Genomic DNA, 14134 nt, shown 5'->3' with positions numbered 1-14134 from the left:
AAACTGACAGAATATTATTGCAAAAGTTTTGATTACCAACTGTTTGCCTTTAACTTTTTGGTAGGAGTTGAATTCACTTAATTCTACTACATTATATCATTGACATTTACTTTGTCGTACTAACGTAACTGGTTTATCTTATAAATTATATTTATTATAGGTTTTTTTTAATTGTTGGAGATCAAAGCCCACATCGGGTCCCTGCGTCACCTTAGTTTATATGAGATTGTCATTTTTGATTCGAAATTGTTTATCTAATCGTGTGTTATCACCAGCGAGGCTTATTTTTTCTTCATAATTGAATAATTTATTGAATATCGCAATAACAACAAAGCACCATAAAGCATTTGCAACTTTTGTTATTTATCTTTCAATATTGTAATGAAAACTCTTTGAAATCTGATAGATATATTTTATTTCAATTAAGAATATAAATAAGTCAATTTCAAGCTGTCAAATCATTAGATAGTAATTTGTTTATTTTGCTAAATAAAACGAATTATATTTTCTCTTCAGATACAAAAAAAAACCATTAAATACCTATGTAGAAAAATAGTAAATTAGGGGCAATTTATCGTTGCCGTATAAGTGTACTAGGATTGTAAATCATTTAAATGAGACTTTTAGTGATATTCCTCCTGACGTTAGTGTCAGTCTGGGGTTTCCCGGAGAGGAGAGCGGCACAGAACGAAAATTTAATAAAACAACCACACGAAGAAAGAAAGAACAAAGTGCGGGAAACGCCCAGGGATTGCAAAGGGAAATGTGCAACTAGTATAGCACAGAAAGCGGCTGCCGAAGCTAAGGCGGCACAGGCGGCGCAAAATGCCGCCGGTGCTCAGGCCGCTCACATGGTAAGTACTCAGAATATTCTAAATTAAGAATCAATTAACAAGTAGACATAATACAAAGCGAGATTTATTTGCAATTTGAAAATACAAATTGAAGCTTCTACTAGTGAACTTAACATTTATATTTAACTTTATCCTTGATTCGTAGATTATAGTTTCGATTTAAGGTTTCGTTTCTCGAAAAGCACTTTGCCAAGAATTATGAATGTAAAGTGACAACTTAAAGTCAGTGCCAATTAGACAGCTGAGTTTAGATGCGATGCGGTTTGCATCCATTGATTTAATTTGACAGCGAGTTCAAACGGTTTTTCTTAAAGAACCCAATTTTAATAAGGGATAGTTAGGAATACGTGTGCCCTCTTATTTACTCATAGTGTCAGATGGGGATGATATGACTGACAGAATAGGACGATGACATCAATAATGAAATTCTAAACGTTGCTTTAAACCATTCAATATAATCTAACCGAACCTAACCTTTGCTTGCAGTTTGAATTCAGCAGATAAACAAGCGAGTAACCTAACATTGCAGAAGCCTTGTTAACGTTTTTTTTAGAGGAAACATGAAAGTGGGAATTGCCAACGAAAATTGAAATGACGGAATTTAATTTTCAATCCAGGTCAAAACGCAATTGGCGGAGAAAGCGCTGCAAGCTGCTAAAGCGGCCGAAGCAGCGCTCGCCGGGAAGCAGGCGGTGGTGGAGCAGCTGCAGCAGGAGGTGAAGGAGGCAGAGGCCGTGGTGGCGGAGAACACTGCCGCCGTGCACCAGCAGCAAGGCACCGTCAATGCGGCCGTGCAAGCCGCGCAACAAGCTACGGCTCAAGTAAGAGATTGTAAGACGTCAGAGAGAGATACAAAATTATTGCACTCTTCAAACTCCAGTCGTTATCTCGCACACATTTCAGATTTATTCTGTAAAAAAAATGGGTCATTTTTGATACCTGAAATTGCAGGATCTGAACGTATCAATACCCTCAGCATGTATTTATATATAAATTGGAATTCTTTGTCGATCTTTACTAAAAATGGTTGATAGCTAGATAGCAATTAAGATTAACATACAGAGTATATCTAGATCTACATTTTCTTCAATGTTTTATCATGACAGCACAAGCTGATGTGCCAGGCGACGCAGCTCGCTGCTCAACTGGAAAAGTCCGCCCACAACGTCCTGGAGAAGACCAAGTTCGGGCTGCAGGAGAAATGTCATAATCTGTCTGAGGCGAGGGCGCGGCTGGCACATCTACAGCACAAGCTGCAGTGCGCCTGCGCCGAATGCTCGGCCACCAAGCAGGCTGCGCACTGCGCCTGCGAAGCGGCTCGAGCCGCCTGCGGCAATGCGAGAAAGAAGAAACGCTCTATTAGTCAGCGTACGAGATTACAAAGGAAAAATAAACGCGGCCGATGATAAAATCATGATATTTACAATTGGAATGAGGTATTTTGGTATGTATTGGGAACTTTGTGTTTTGCTATCGTTTGTTTGTAAACAAACGTCTTTTAATCCAGTGATTCAATCTGTTGAAAAGTCTAACCGAAATTATGTAATATATTGGGGTAGAGTGAACAAGGTACATCGAATGGCTTTTTGTAATAACTTGATTTACTATAGTTTTCTAGTGTTGTATGTTAAGACGTGAAGTTCTTGTAAGCTTTTGATAAAATTTGTTTAAGCTTCTGATATTATAGTTCTAGATGTTATTGTAAATTTGAAGTTTTATTTATTTAATTTTGATTTGAATCGTCAAAAATGTAAAGCTGATATTAATGCAGTTCCTTTGATTAGAGATGAAGATAGAGTCGGAAAGTATAAGCAGTGGAAGTTTTGGATAACCTTTATTATTAAATTATATTTTACAATTCGTGAAATAGTTTGTCTCAAATTATTCCCAACTAATATTTCTTCCTTTTCCTATTACTTATGGCATACACGCCCTATGTGTCTTGTGTCGGAGGCCAAGACCCACTTTGGGTCGATGCGCCAGCGGAGTAAGTAAGTATACACGCCCTATTCACCCTGATTCTCGTTATAATAAAACGAAAGCTTAACTTTTACAAATATTTAATTATATATCGGAATAATATACGTTATTTATACAAGTTGTAATTTCAGACATATTGCACGTAACATTTGGTAGTCATAATATAGAGATGATGTTTAATGAAGTAAGAAATATATAAATTTTTACAAAAGATATATTTTTTTGGACAATCCATGGTTTAGTTACGATGAGTAACTTTTTGCTTTTTATTCATTGTGTTGCAATCACTCTCTAATTTCTTTTAAACCAGTCTTAATATTTTTTGAGCAATGCTTTCTGAAGTTGTAGAGTTTTTTTATTTTTGACAAATTTTATCGGCATTAAAAATAATAATTACTGTAACTTAGTGTTTATTTGTCTTGATGCAAGAAATTTACGAGTATTTATTCAAGATATAGAAATGTTATATTGTAATAAGATAAAGATTATGCAAAAACGTTGTCATAATATCAGATTTTTTCACCGCATATTCCCCATTAAAAAACTAAAATGATCGAGTACCTAAAATTAAAGTAAATAAATGCGAATTATTCCACTCCTTTCCTGAGCTTCTTTGTAATACTTGGCATATTTTAAAATATCTTATTAAATAGTCCTTAAATATTTTTAATATCTACTCTAAATTTAAATTTATTAATTGTCCAATTTTAACATTCACGTTGGCTTACACTTATTAACTACTCAACTATACTAAATGCATCATTAAGATTTTGTGGACTAAATGCTAAGTTGCTATGTTTATAATTAATGTAAGGTGACATCGTCGCTGATGATGCAACATCTGGGTCCACCGCACCGGGTGGAGCAAAGTTTTCATCATCAGCCATCATCCCTCGGGAATTGTAATTAGCGTAATGTCTACCCGGGGGCTCCGCGTACCTCCCACCAACTATTACGTCATCCTCTGCCTCGTCTCTTATCAATGATGATTTAACAGGCTTACTCCTTCCCTTAAACCTTTCAGCTCTCTTCTGTTTCTTCCTTTTATTAAACATATCCATCTTTAACGTTTTCTCTGAATTGTACACATCAGAAAATATATTCTCATCGTCATCTATACCTAGGGGTACTTGGTAATCAGGACTCCTTACCTTTGGACGACTTTTCTCAGGAGTTCCGAAATTTTCATCGAAATCATTCAAGTATATGGTATCTATAATTTTTGATTTGTGGTCTAAATAATCCGGCTCATCCAAATCGATTGGATCGGATAACTTTTGTCGGGGCGGGCTTGGAATCTTTGCCACTGTTTTTACCTGACTCGTATGAATGTCTGGTCGATCACCATAATTTCTTTTCATGTTTTTGTTAATCTCATATTCAGGGCCACGTATTTGAGTCAATTGATGATTTTCGGATGACGCGTAATTACCGTCAAAATCATTGAAGTAAATGGGTTCCTTCTTTTTTGCCTTCTGCTCTAAATAATCATGTTCCTCGGTATCGATTGAGTCTAAAAACTTTTGCCGAGCGAATTTCGGAACATCTGGCACTACTTTTATTTGACTTCTATAGACATCTGGCGGTTCTCCATAATTCATTTTACTTTTCTTCTCAACGTAGTAATCGTTTGGTGGCTCTCCGAATCCTGCGGGTTTAGGAGTGAATGAAAAATCAGGACTTCTTTTCAATAGACCATATAAAGGTTTGAAGTCTTGGGTCCTCGGGTTTGCGTAACGAATTTTTGGCGGGCGCTTGTAATGGCTCGGCGGGCTGTATTTAGGATTAACACTCTTCCTGTATTTCCTCATAACTTTTCTGCTCGGTTTAGCAGATCGTTGTTTTGTTCTAGTAACTCCGTATGCAGGTTTTGGACTCCTATATTTGGGGTTTGATACTCTTTTATAAATAAATTTGGGTCTATGTTTAAGAATAGGTCGATAGGGAAAGTGGTCGATGACGAGAGGCGCGTCCCGTTTTACTATTTGTTTTCGTTCTTTGTCATCGCTTAGTTCATATTCTTGACTTTTGTAGTCTGCCTGAGTGCAGCTGATGGTTATTGTGACCTGGAAAAGAAATATTATTATATTAATATGTAAGTTAAAATACGCGAAAACAAAACGTTCATAATGGTTTTAGATAGAATATTACAAAGTCCCATTGAAAATAGGCGTGAAATGAACATTCTACTTAAAATTTTGTTTTACATGCATGTGTCTTTTCTTTTTCATAATTTTTAGTGTGAATTTTAAAGAAAAAACAAAATTAAAGTTCTTCTGTTATTTTGCCTTGAAAAGTTCAAACGGCGCAAACCACATTGCCTGCGTCACACCTGCGTCATAATGTTTAGATAGGCATATATGCATAATAAAAGGTCGAGAGAGTTTAGTATTTATGCGAATTGGATTTCAATTTCAAAGTTAAACTTAATTTCACTTAACTGATTTTGAACGTTTACATATAATTTGCATTAATTCACCGCGAACTTTCACCATTGGTTATGATAATGGGATAACTTTACGGAATACTTAACAAGTTGGTTAACCCATGATGCTGACAATTCAAGTTAATTTTAACTTATAAACAAACAAGTAGGTTGTGATATTTTAATAAGTAATATTAATTGCGAGTCTGAAACTACTAATATCGCCTTTTAATCATTCCAACGGTTTCAAATAAATTCTTATCAATAGCCTACCTACTTACAGATTCAGACATCTGTAGAGTCAAAGCAGTTTGATTAATTGGGATCACAATTGTTTTTTTTTTAAAAGAGCCTTATTTTACGTACAATACTTTTTTGATTTATGAACCAGAAGCAATTAAATATGAGTTTGTTATGAAGAATATTAACATGTTGAGCGCCACGTCAGCCATCGGTGGCTGACACTAGTCTTTTCGTTTAGGTCGCGTCAACCATCGGTGGCTGACAGCGTGTAACATGAGAACTATAAAATTTTACACTATTACATATTATATTTAACAAAGCCTATAGGTATAACGTTAAAAATGTAAACTATTTTGTACAGCGATCGGAAACACCGGCCCTTTTATACCAGTGCGTATAAGCGGCGCTCGTGGCCTGAACGGGATTGTCTTAGAAATACGCGTGGCGTCTCAACGTGCTAAGTGATATATTTTTGGACATTTAATACAAAAGTAACATTGGTATTTCGCTTGGCACAAGACCAGGAAAGTTGGCTGAGCTGACGGCCAACCTCCATTAAATGGAGAGGCATCTTGAGAGAGAGAGAGAGAGAGAGAGAGAACAGTGGTAGAGTATACAATTTCATTTGACGACTTTCACACTTCTACCCGTATCAAATTATTGTAAATATCTTGTTACAATGATTTCTAACGGCTACTTTGTAATATAGACTGAGTTAATGGTTTGAGTATTTAATTGCAAAGGTAAGTACATGGTTAAATTCCCATTCATTTGATTTCCCGCAACTTTGTATGCGTACTATAATAATTTCGTTATTCATAAATATAGGTTTCCTATGCTGTTACATTAAGACTAAACTGTACTTCTATAATTATTCTGTTTCAAAATTTTATTGATTGCGAATTTTTTATTTAACTTTGACTCTCGAGTTTGTCTATTTGGTTAAACATAAAATATACCAAAAGAAAGATTTCTTTTAATCAACGCGTGTTTTCTATAAGGCTGATTGCTGGAACTCATTCAATTTATTTGGATTATTTTTTTAATCTGTATTTATATTTAGTTTGCCTATGTAATCATAGGCAAACTAAATTGCATCCGTAAGTCACCGTTACAATGAAAATCTAAACGTAACTATGTGAACTGGACAACACGTTGTTTATAATAACCGGTAACCAGTTGTTTAACAAAAAAAACCGTTTTAATAGCTAGGGAAAGGTAAGTAGCTGTGTTTATGGTGAAAGTTACAAAATATCTATTAAGGTCGACGTGAGAGAGATTTTTTTGTTTTTTAATAGACCACCATGGTGTTATACGATTTTTAGTTACGTAGATAAAACTTTTCTAATCCAAATTTATGTAAATTACAAACCTACTGTAAATTATCAAAGATTTCTTAATACATCTACTGCCTAATACATTTGTAAACTAACCAATTTCATACCTGATCGGTGACACGAAATACAGTCGACTTAAGGATTAGCATAAAAGGTGTGATTTATAAATCGTCTAGTACGTTTATAAAATGATCAAAGTCACAATCGATTGGTGGCATACACAATACTCTGTAGACTTAATAATTTTTGCCACAAAAGATGTAATAAATGTTACTGTAAATAATGGGATAAAAGTTTTTTTTGTTTTTATATCATAAGGTGGCAAACAAACGAGCGGTCACCTAAAATCGCTGAAATAGCGAAGTGACCGTTGCCCATAGACATACGCAATTCCATATGCGTTGCCTCACTTTAATCGACGGAGGAGAGGACGCACAGGAAGAAAAAATGTTTTCGCTATCCATGCATCATCTCATCCGGAAACTCCACTTCGATTTCCCATACTTTCCTTATATGAAAAAGGGTGGGTAGGGAAAGAGGACTAAATGAGGCCTCCGGGACGCACACTCATTAGACTGTACTTGGAATTGCTTCCACTTCACGCCTGTCTTCTGTGTGGTCGTGGTATTTCACCGGGCGAGCCGGGCCAATTCGTGCGAACATGTTAAAGCGGGCTCTACCACTGTTATAACTAATTGTAAAACAACTAGCTGTCGTCCACGACTCCGTCCACGCGGGACTAAAAATCTTAGTCTATGTGTTTTTCTAAGCTATGTTCTACATTTATGCCAAACAGCGTAATCCATGCAGACGTTCTCGACACACGTTCTTTAAACATTCATAGAAACTTTCGCATTTATAATATTACTAAGAGTTAAGATGATCAGACTCCTGGCAATGGTGACAAAAATGTTTTCTACGGTTTGTTAATGGCATTTACAATTTAGTCTCACGATCAAACAGTGCGTGTTGACGTGCGACATAGAAATTACGAAATTTGAGTTCGTGAGACTCTCATTCATCATCCTGTTTATGTATTCTAAATACCGTTTTGTTAGTGACGAACATCGATATAAAACAAACAGTATTTCATTTAATATATATCTATATATATATATATATATATATATATATATATATATATATATATATATATATATATATATATATATATAATTCTTCTGTGAGTGTGTATGTAACTGAACTTCTCTCAAACGACTGGACCGATTTTGATGAAATTTTTTGTGTGTGTTCAAGGGGAATCTGGGAATGGTGTAGATTCACAATTTTGTCCGCTGGACAATGTTTTTTTAATTAATTTTTAATTTATTAGTAGTTGTTGATTTTGGAATGTTTTACATTGTATCCGACAGACGGCGCTACCATCGCAGTGTCATTTTTTCACACGTCTACACGTCTTTAATTCGAATATTTCGAATTAAAGACGTGTAGACAGGACAAAGTCTGTGGGGTCCGCTAGTATATATATATATATATATATATATATATATATATATATATATAAAATATATAAAGCCGTTCTTGAGTTATAAATAGTGTAACTAACACGACTTTCTTTTTTATATATATATATATATATATATATATATATATATATATATATATATATATATATATATATATATATATATAAAAAAGAAAGTCGTGTTAGTTACACTATTTATAACTCAAGAACGGCTTTACCGATATGGTTGAAAATTGGTGAGGAGGTAGCTTAGAGCTAGGAGACGGACATAGGATACTATTTATTCTTTATTTAGTACTAATATCACTCTTGGTCGTGCTGACATCTATAGTGAGAAAACGGTAGTTTTTCTCTCCAGTTGCCTACAGATCATAATCTACCGAGCATACAAACAAACAGACATCAAATACAACTATTGTATTTGTTTTTGTGTAAATTACGTAACAATTAAATTAAGCGAATAATTACAATTTTACGGACAATCATTTTAATAGTTAATAGGCGTCAATTTTAAAGAAAGTGTTGAAAAAGGCTTCTAGTACCCATAACCATTGGTTTACTCTGACGAAACAAATTTACTAAAACACAGCGTTAAAAATAAAACATAGAAGATTTACAGTTGGTTTCTTTAATATATTTTTTTTCTATAAAATTATAATTTTCAAAAAATTTTACTTTTAAAAACTATATTTTTAAAAAATTTTAATAATTAAAAATAAAAATTATTCTACAAAAAATGTTACATTTTAAACATCCTCTATATAAAAAATAACCAAAACACGATAGCAAAATTGTTTGAAATATCCGTCGTTTCTTAATTTTTTTTTTTAAAAAGCTTTCTTTTTACCAAATTGTGTTAGATGTGAATCAGCGCGTAGAAATTTATTATAATTTTATACTAAAAAAAATATTATTAGAATAAAACTGTGACTAACAGTGAAAGTTGTGTTTGATTGTTAAACGAACGTAACAGTTATTTGAAATATTTTAATTGTTATTTTTTATGTTTATAGATATGACCTGCGCACCTAACTTAAAACACACACACACACACACACACACACACACACGCACACACACACTTTCTCACATACTCACACGCATAATCATACACACACATGCTATCCTTTGATATTATTAGTAGTTCAAAATTACTTAGTTTAATGTCTTCATGTATTTTCTTATTTTCCAAATTGTATCTCATAATATCACGCTTAGTTTTACATGATATGTACGTACTGTTATTTTGTTTATGGCTAGTGCACTCCTAGGCCCCGGGATACAGGCTCAGCCTAGTTCGGGGTCTGCAAGATACTTCACTGTATATTATTCTAACATGTTTTTGTGTAATAAATTTATTCTTATTCTTATATTAAATTAAACCAATTTTGGTGTTTTATAGCGTTGAATCTTGTAGATTTTTTTAACTATACATAAAAATTAATATTATAAAAAAAAATTCGCTTTCGCCCGCTTCTCCGTCCGTGCGTAATTATAAAAACTTAATTAGTAGCCTATGTGTTCTTCCAGATTATGTTCTACATATATGCCAAAATTCACCAAGATTCGTCAAGGAGTTCTGAAGATACCTTCCAACACATAACTTACTAATATTATAAATGCGAATGTTTGAATGGTTGACGGTTGTTAGAAGGTATCTCCAGAATGACTGCATAGACATCGTTGTTGGCATAGATGTAGAACATAGTCTGGAAGAACACATAGACTACTAATTAAGTTTTTTGTAATCCCGCGCGAACCGAGTCTCGTGCACCGCTAATTTCCCATATTTATAGTAACAAGCAGTTCCTTTCACACCGGATCATTCATCCTTATTTGACAGTAATTTTTTGCAAACTTGTCAGTAAAATTTACTTCTCTCCAATTATAAAAATAACATTAACAGTGTAAACTAAACGCAACAATTACAATGGCTCACTGTTTGTTGTTTATATAAATATTTTATTGATGCTTTGAATATATAAACAATAAATAATTCAAAGTAATCATTATTTATCAAAATATTGTTCTTCATAGCTTATAGTCATAACAATGGATTGATAAATACATAATAAACGTTAATTCAAAGTTAATATATAATAAAACTAATCTCATTAATATGTCACTATTCCACATGACGAGAATCTCGTGAAAGCTGAAAAGGAAAAAGTGTTAAAATACCTAGATTTGGCTCACGAGGTTACCGCCATGTGGCGTATGAAATCGACTACCATTATTCCGATAGTCGTATCGGTAAATGGACTGATAGCGAAGAGCTTCGACCAACATCTCAAGAAGCTCTCGCTAAACAGTTGGATTAAGGGCCCGATACAAAAGGCAGTTATCCTAGAAACCGCGCGCATCGTGAGAAGGTTCCTGTCTCTGTAGCCCTGACCACTGGTTGTTTGAGTCATGGGATTCCGCATGCGGTGGTGTTCTGTTTTTAATATAATATGTTTTGTATATTTTTATGTTTTTTGGATATGAAATGTATTATATTAGAAATATGATAAATAAATGTATATGGATACAAACTAAATGCGAATGTTAATATGGATGTTTGTTAGAAAGTATCTGCAGAACAGCTGAACGGATCTCGATGTAATTTGGCAAAGATGTAGAACATAGTCTGGAAGAACACATAGACTATTAATGTTTTTTTACGCGAGTACGGAATCGCGAGCGACTGACAGTTGTTAATAAATCTGTTAACCCGAAAGAAAGTAACCTTATAATACCCCAGGGCTGTGACGATACGAATGACATTCACTAATCAAAATTCAGCCGTTTTGGCTACAGGGTGTTACTATGAAATGGACATAAATACTGTTAGGAAGAAAATCCGAAAATCTGGCAGTGTAACCCAACACTAGCCTTACTAAATTGTCGACGTTTATGTCCCATCAGTATTCATTCTGACACTGGACTTTTTAACGAAAGCACGTCATTCGCGCCAACTGATTCTAACTAATACTGTCTTGTTAGTCCGGGAAAATAAAATTATTTGCCGTTAAAAATCACAAAACGCTATACGTAAGATTATGAATTCAAAACACAATAAAATCACAATGAAATAGATATACAAAGTTATACACAAAAAGACTGAGACTTTATTTATATAAAAAAAACTATTTGTCTCTAGTTTGTTATTTGCTATATATAGTGTTTATTTTGACTACGAAGTTATTTCTTTATCTCTTACAAACATACCCACAGTCTTTATAATATTTAATATAAATAAACGATTAATTAATAACATTTTGTTATAATTCACATAGACAAAATATAAACATATATTATATAGTCATAATAAATGCTTGCTTTATGTATTTCTATAATTTCTTATATAAAAATAAAATTCTTCCCACGGTAGCTATAACTAGGTAATGTTTTTTTTTGTTTTCTTAAATACATTGCGAATGCTTACATTTAATTTCATACAATTTATAATATGATTATATAACAACTAGCTATCGCCCGCGACTCCGTTCACGCGGGATTCTAAAAACCTAATTAGTAGCCTAAGAGTTTTTCCAGACTAGGTTTTATATCTATACCAAATTTCAGGTAGGTCCATGCTGCCGTTCTTCTGTTCTTAAAGACATCCATCCATATATCCAAACATTCGCATTTATAATGTTAGTAAGATAGAGAGCTCTCTTAGGTAACTCAATTAAAAGTGATGACCTGCAGATCAGTTCACACTTCGCACCTCTGAACAGGCTCGCAGATCATTTCAATTTATTCCTAGATAGACCTGGAGGTCGGTCGCAAAATACATCGCGTTGAACCAAGAGCTACAAATTTTATTGTTGAGTCGCAGCTCAACAGTTCAAATCATTGTGAGCTGAACTATTGATCCGGCTCAGAGATACACACGTCTATAGATAGCAGTTGACCGCGACTACGTCCACGCGGGGTTTAAGAAAAATCTTGTAATAAATATTGCCTTATTCGGGGATAATGTAGCCTTCTAACAGTGAAAGAATCTTTCAAATTAATTGAGTAGTTTCAGAGCCTATTTAAACAGAACAGAAGACAGTTTGGCAAAATGTAAAAAATACAATTTCACTTTGGTTCAAATCCAAACAGATGAATCGCGACGACGTTGGGCAGTAAATTAAATTTGTCAGTCGATTTTAAGTCGTCTCTGGAGAGTCATTTGCAATTCTATTATTAAAAATAAACAAAATAACTAATTAACAGATAATTGTTTCATAAATTAAAGTTAAATTAAAGGCCTAATTTAGTCCTCTTTCTCTTCCCACCGCTTTTCTTATAAGGAAACGATGGGAGGGAAGTTGAAGTGGACTTTCCGGATGAGAGAATGCATGGAAAGGGAAAATATTTTCTTTCTGTGCATCCTCTCCTCCGTCGATTGAGGGTAGGCAACGCATATGCAATTGCGTGAGTCTATGGGCATGGTCCCTTCGCTATTTCAGCGATTTCAGGTTGCCGCTCGTTCGTTTGCCACCTTATAATATAAAAAAAGTAAATTGATAAAAAGATATATTTCGTACGATAATATTTAATTTAGTTAATTTTAATAATATATTTTATAAAGCTTGGAATATTTGAAGCATTTTTACAACCAGAAAACTACTCCATAAAACTTTGAACTCTGAACAAAACTGCACCAATTAGCTGACACAAAGTTGCACCCTTACCATTTATTGAAATTCATTTCTTTGTTATCATACTTTACAAGAAATTTTTATTCTATTCGCTACAACTAATTTTCTATGACAATAAAGGAGATTCTTTTTGTTATCACCTGATATTTAAAAATAATGTTATTAAAACAAAAACTGGCCAGTACATGTAAATATTTTTAATTTTTTAATGTCTTTAAAAGCGTATTTTTTTAATTTAAATTAGTATATTTAATTGTTCTTTTCACCTAAATTGAATTACTTTTGTATTTAACAATTTCTATATGTTATATTGCTAATTTCGTTAGCCATATTAAAACAAAAATATATAAAAAATAATACTCACAGTTAGAAAAGCGTAACATAATATATCGGAGAGCAGCATTGTAGCACATGTACACTTAAGTCGATAAATTAATAGACAAACATCTGTATGCACTTATAAAAAATCCTGTCATCTGGACAGTGAGACGTAAAGTGCGTGCGAACAGTGCGCGTGCGGGCGACACAGTGCGCGTGCGGGCCGACAGATGACTGTCCGCCGACAGACTGTGACCGGACATAAAGAGTTGATATTACCACCTTTCTAAACATTTGCATTGTATATAAAGTAGATCATTTAACAAAAAATAATAAATAAAAAAAAATAATATTGAATCAGAATCTAAGTATGAAATCTTCGATCGATTAGCTGTCGCCCTCGACCCCGCCCGCATATAATTAAAAATAATTAGTAGCCTATCTGTTCTTCAGGGCTATGTTCTACATCTAGGCTAAATTTCAGTGAGATCTATGCAACCGTTCTGGAGATACCTTCTTACAAACATCCATACATCCAAACTTTCGCATTTATAATATTAGTAAGAAGTAAGAATTAGAATAATGTTTATTGCAGTTCTATAAACCGACTAGAAAAAAAAATTACGGTGATGGAAAGAAAAGGGAAGAAATTAAAAGATATATATGAAGTCAAGTAACCCGCACGGACATTGAGTCCCTTGTGTGGGTTGTATATACTGAAAATTCAAGTATTTTGCGATGGTAAAAACAACTCTTAAATTATATTTGCTATATTCATAGAAGCATACACCGCTCTCACATTAAACCGATTGTTTATTTATAAATACAAACAAGTAGTTTTTTTTTTGTTTTGTTTA

General features: G+C 33.6%; 2 protein-coding genes across 2 annotated transcripts; one reads left to right on the top strand and one right to left on the bottom strand.

Annotated features, from left to right (window-relative positions):
* The first annotated feature begins 465 nt into the window (after positions 1 to 465).
* On the top strand, positions 466 to 2673 carry LOC106116620 (uncharacterized). Its single transcript, XM_013310505.1, has 3 exons — positions 466 to 854; positions 1472 to 1675; positions 1961 to 2673. The coding sequence occupies exons 1-3, from the start codon at positions 615 to 617 to the stop codon at positions 2258 to 2260; spliced, it is 744 nt and encodes a 247-aa protein (XP_013165959.1). The 5' UTR covers positions 466 to 614; the 3' UTR covers positions 2261 to 2673.
* Positions 2674 to 3249: 576 nt separating this feature from the next.
* Positions 3250 to 13512, bottom strand: LOC106116592 (uncharacterized). Its single transcript, XM_013310471.1, has 2 exons — positions 13324 to 13512; positions 3250 to 4900 (listed from the first exon to the last, which is right to left on the bottom strand). Exons 1-2 carry the CDS (start codon positions 13360 to 13362, stop codon positions 3572 to 3574), a joined length of 1368 nt encoding a protein of 455 aa, XP_013165925.1. The 5' UTR covers positions 13363 to 13512; the 3' UTR covers positions 3250 to 3571.
* Between the last annotated feature and the right edge of the window lie 622 nt (positions 13513 to 14134).

This window comes from Papilio xuthus, unplaced genomic scaffold (assembly GCF_000836235.2).
Source record: "Papilio xuthus unplaced genomic scaffold, Pxut_1.1 DF827714.1, whole genome shotgun sequence".
In the NCBI taxonomy this organism is placed as follows: domain Eukaryota; kingdom Metazoa; phylum Arthropoda; class Insecta; order Lepidoptera; family Papilionidae; genus Papilio; species Papilio xuthus.
Note: the sequence above shows the minus strand (reverse complement) of the source record. Positions and strands in the feature narration are given on the sequence as shown.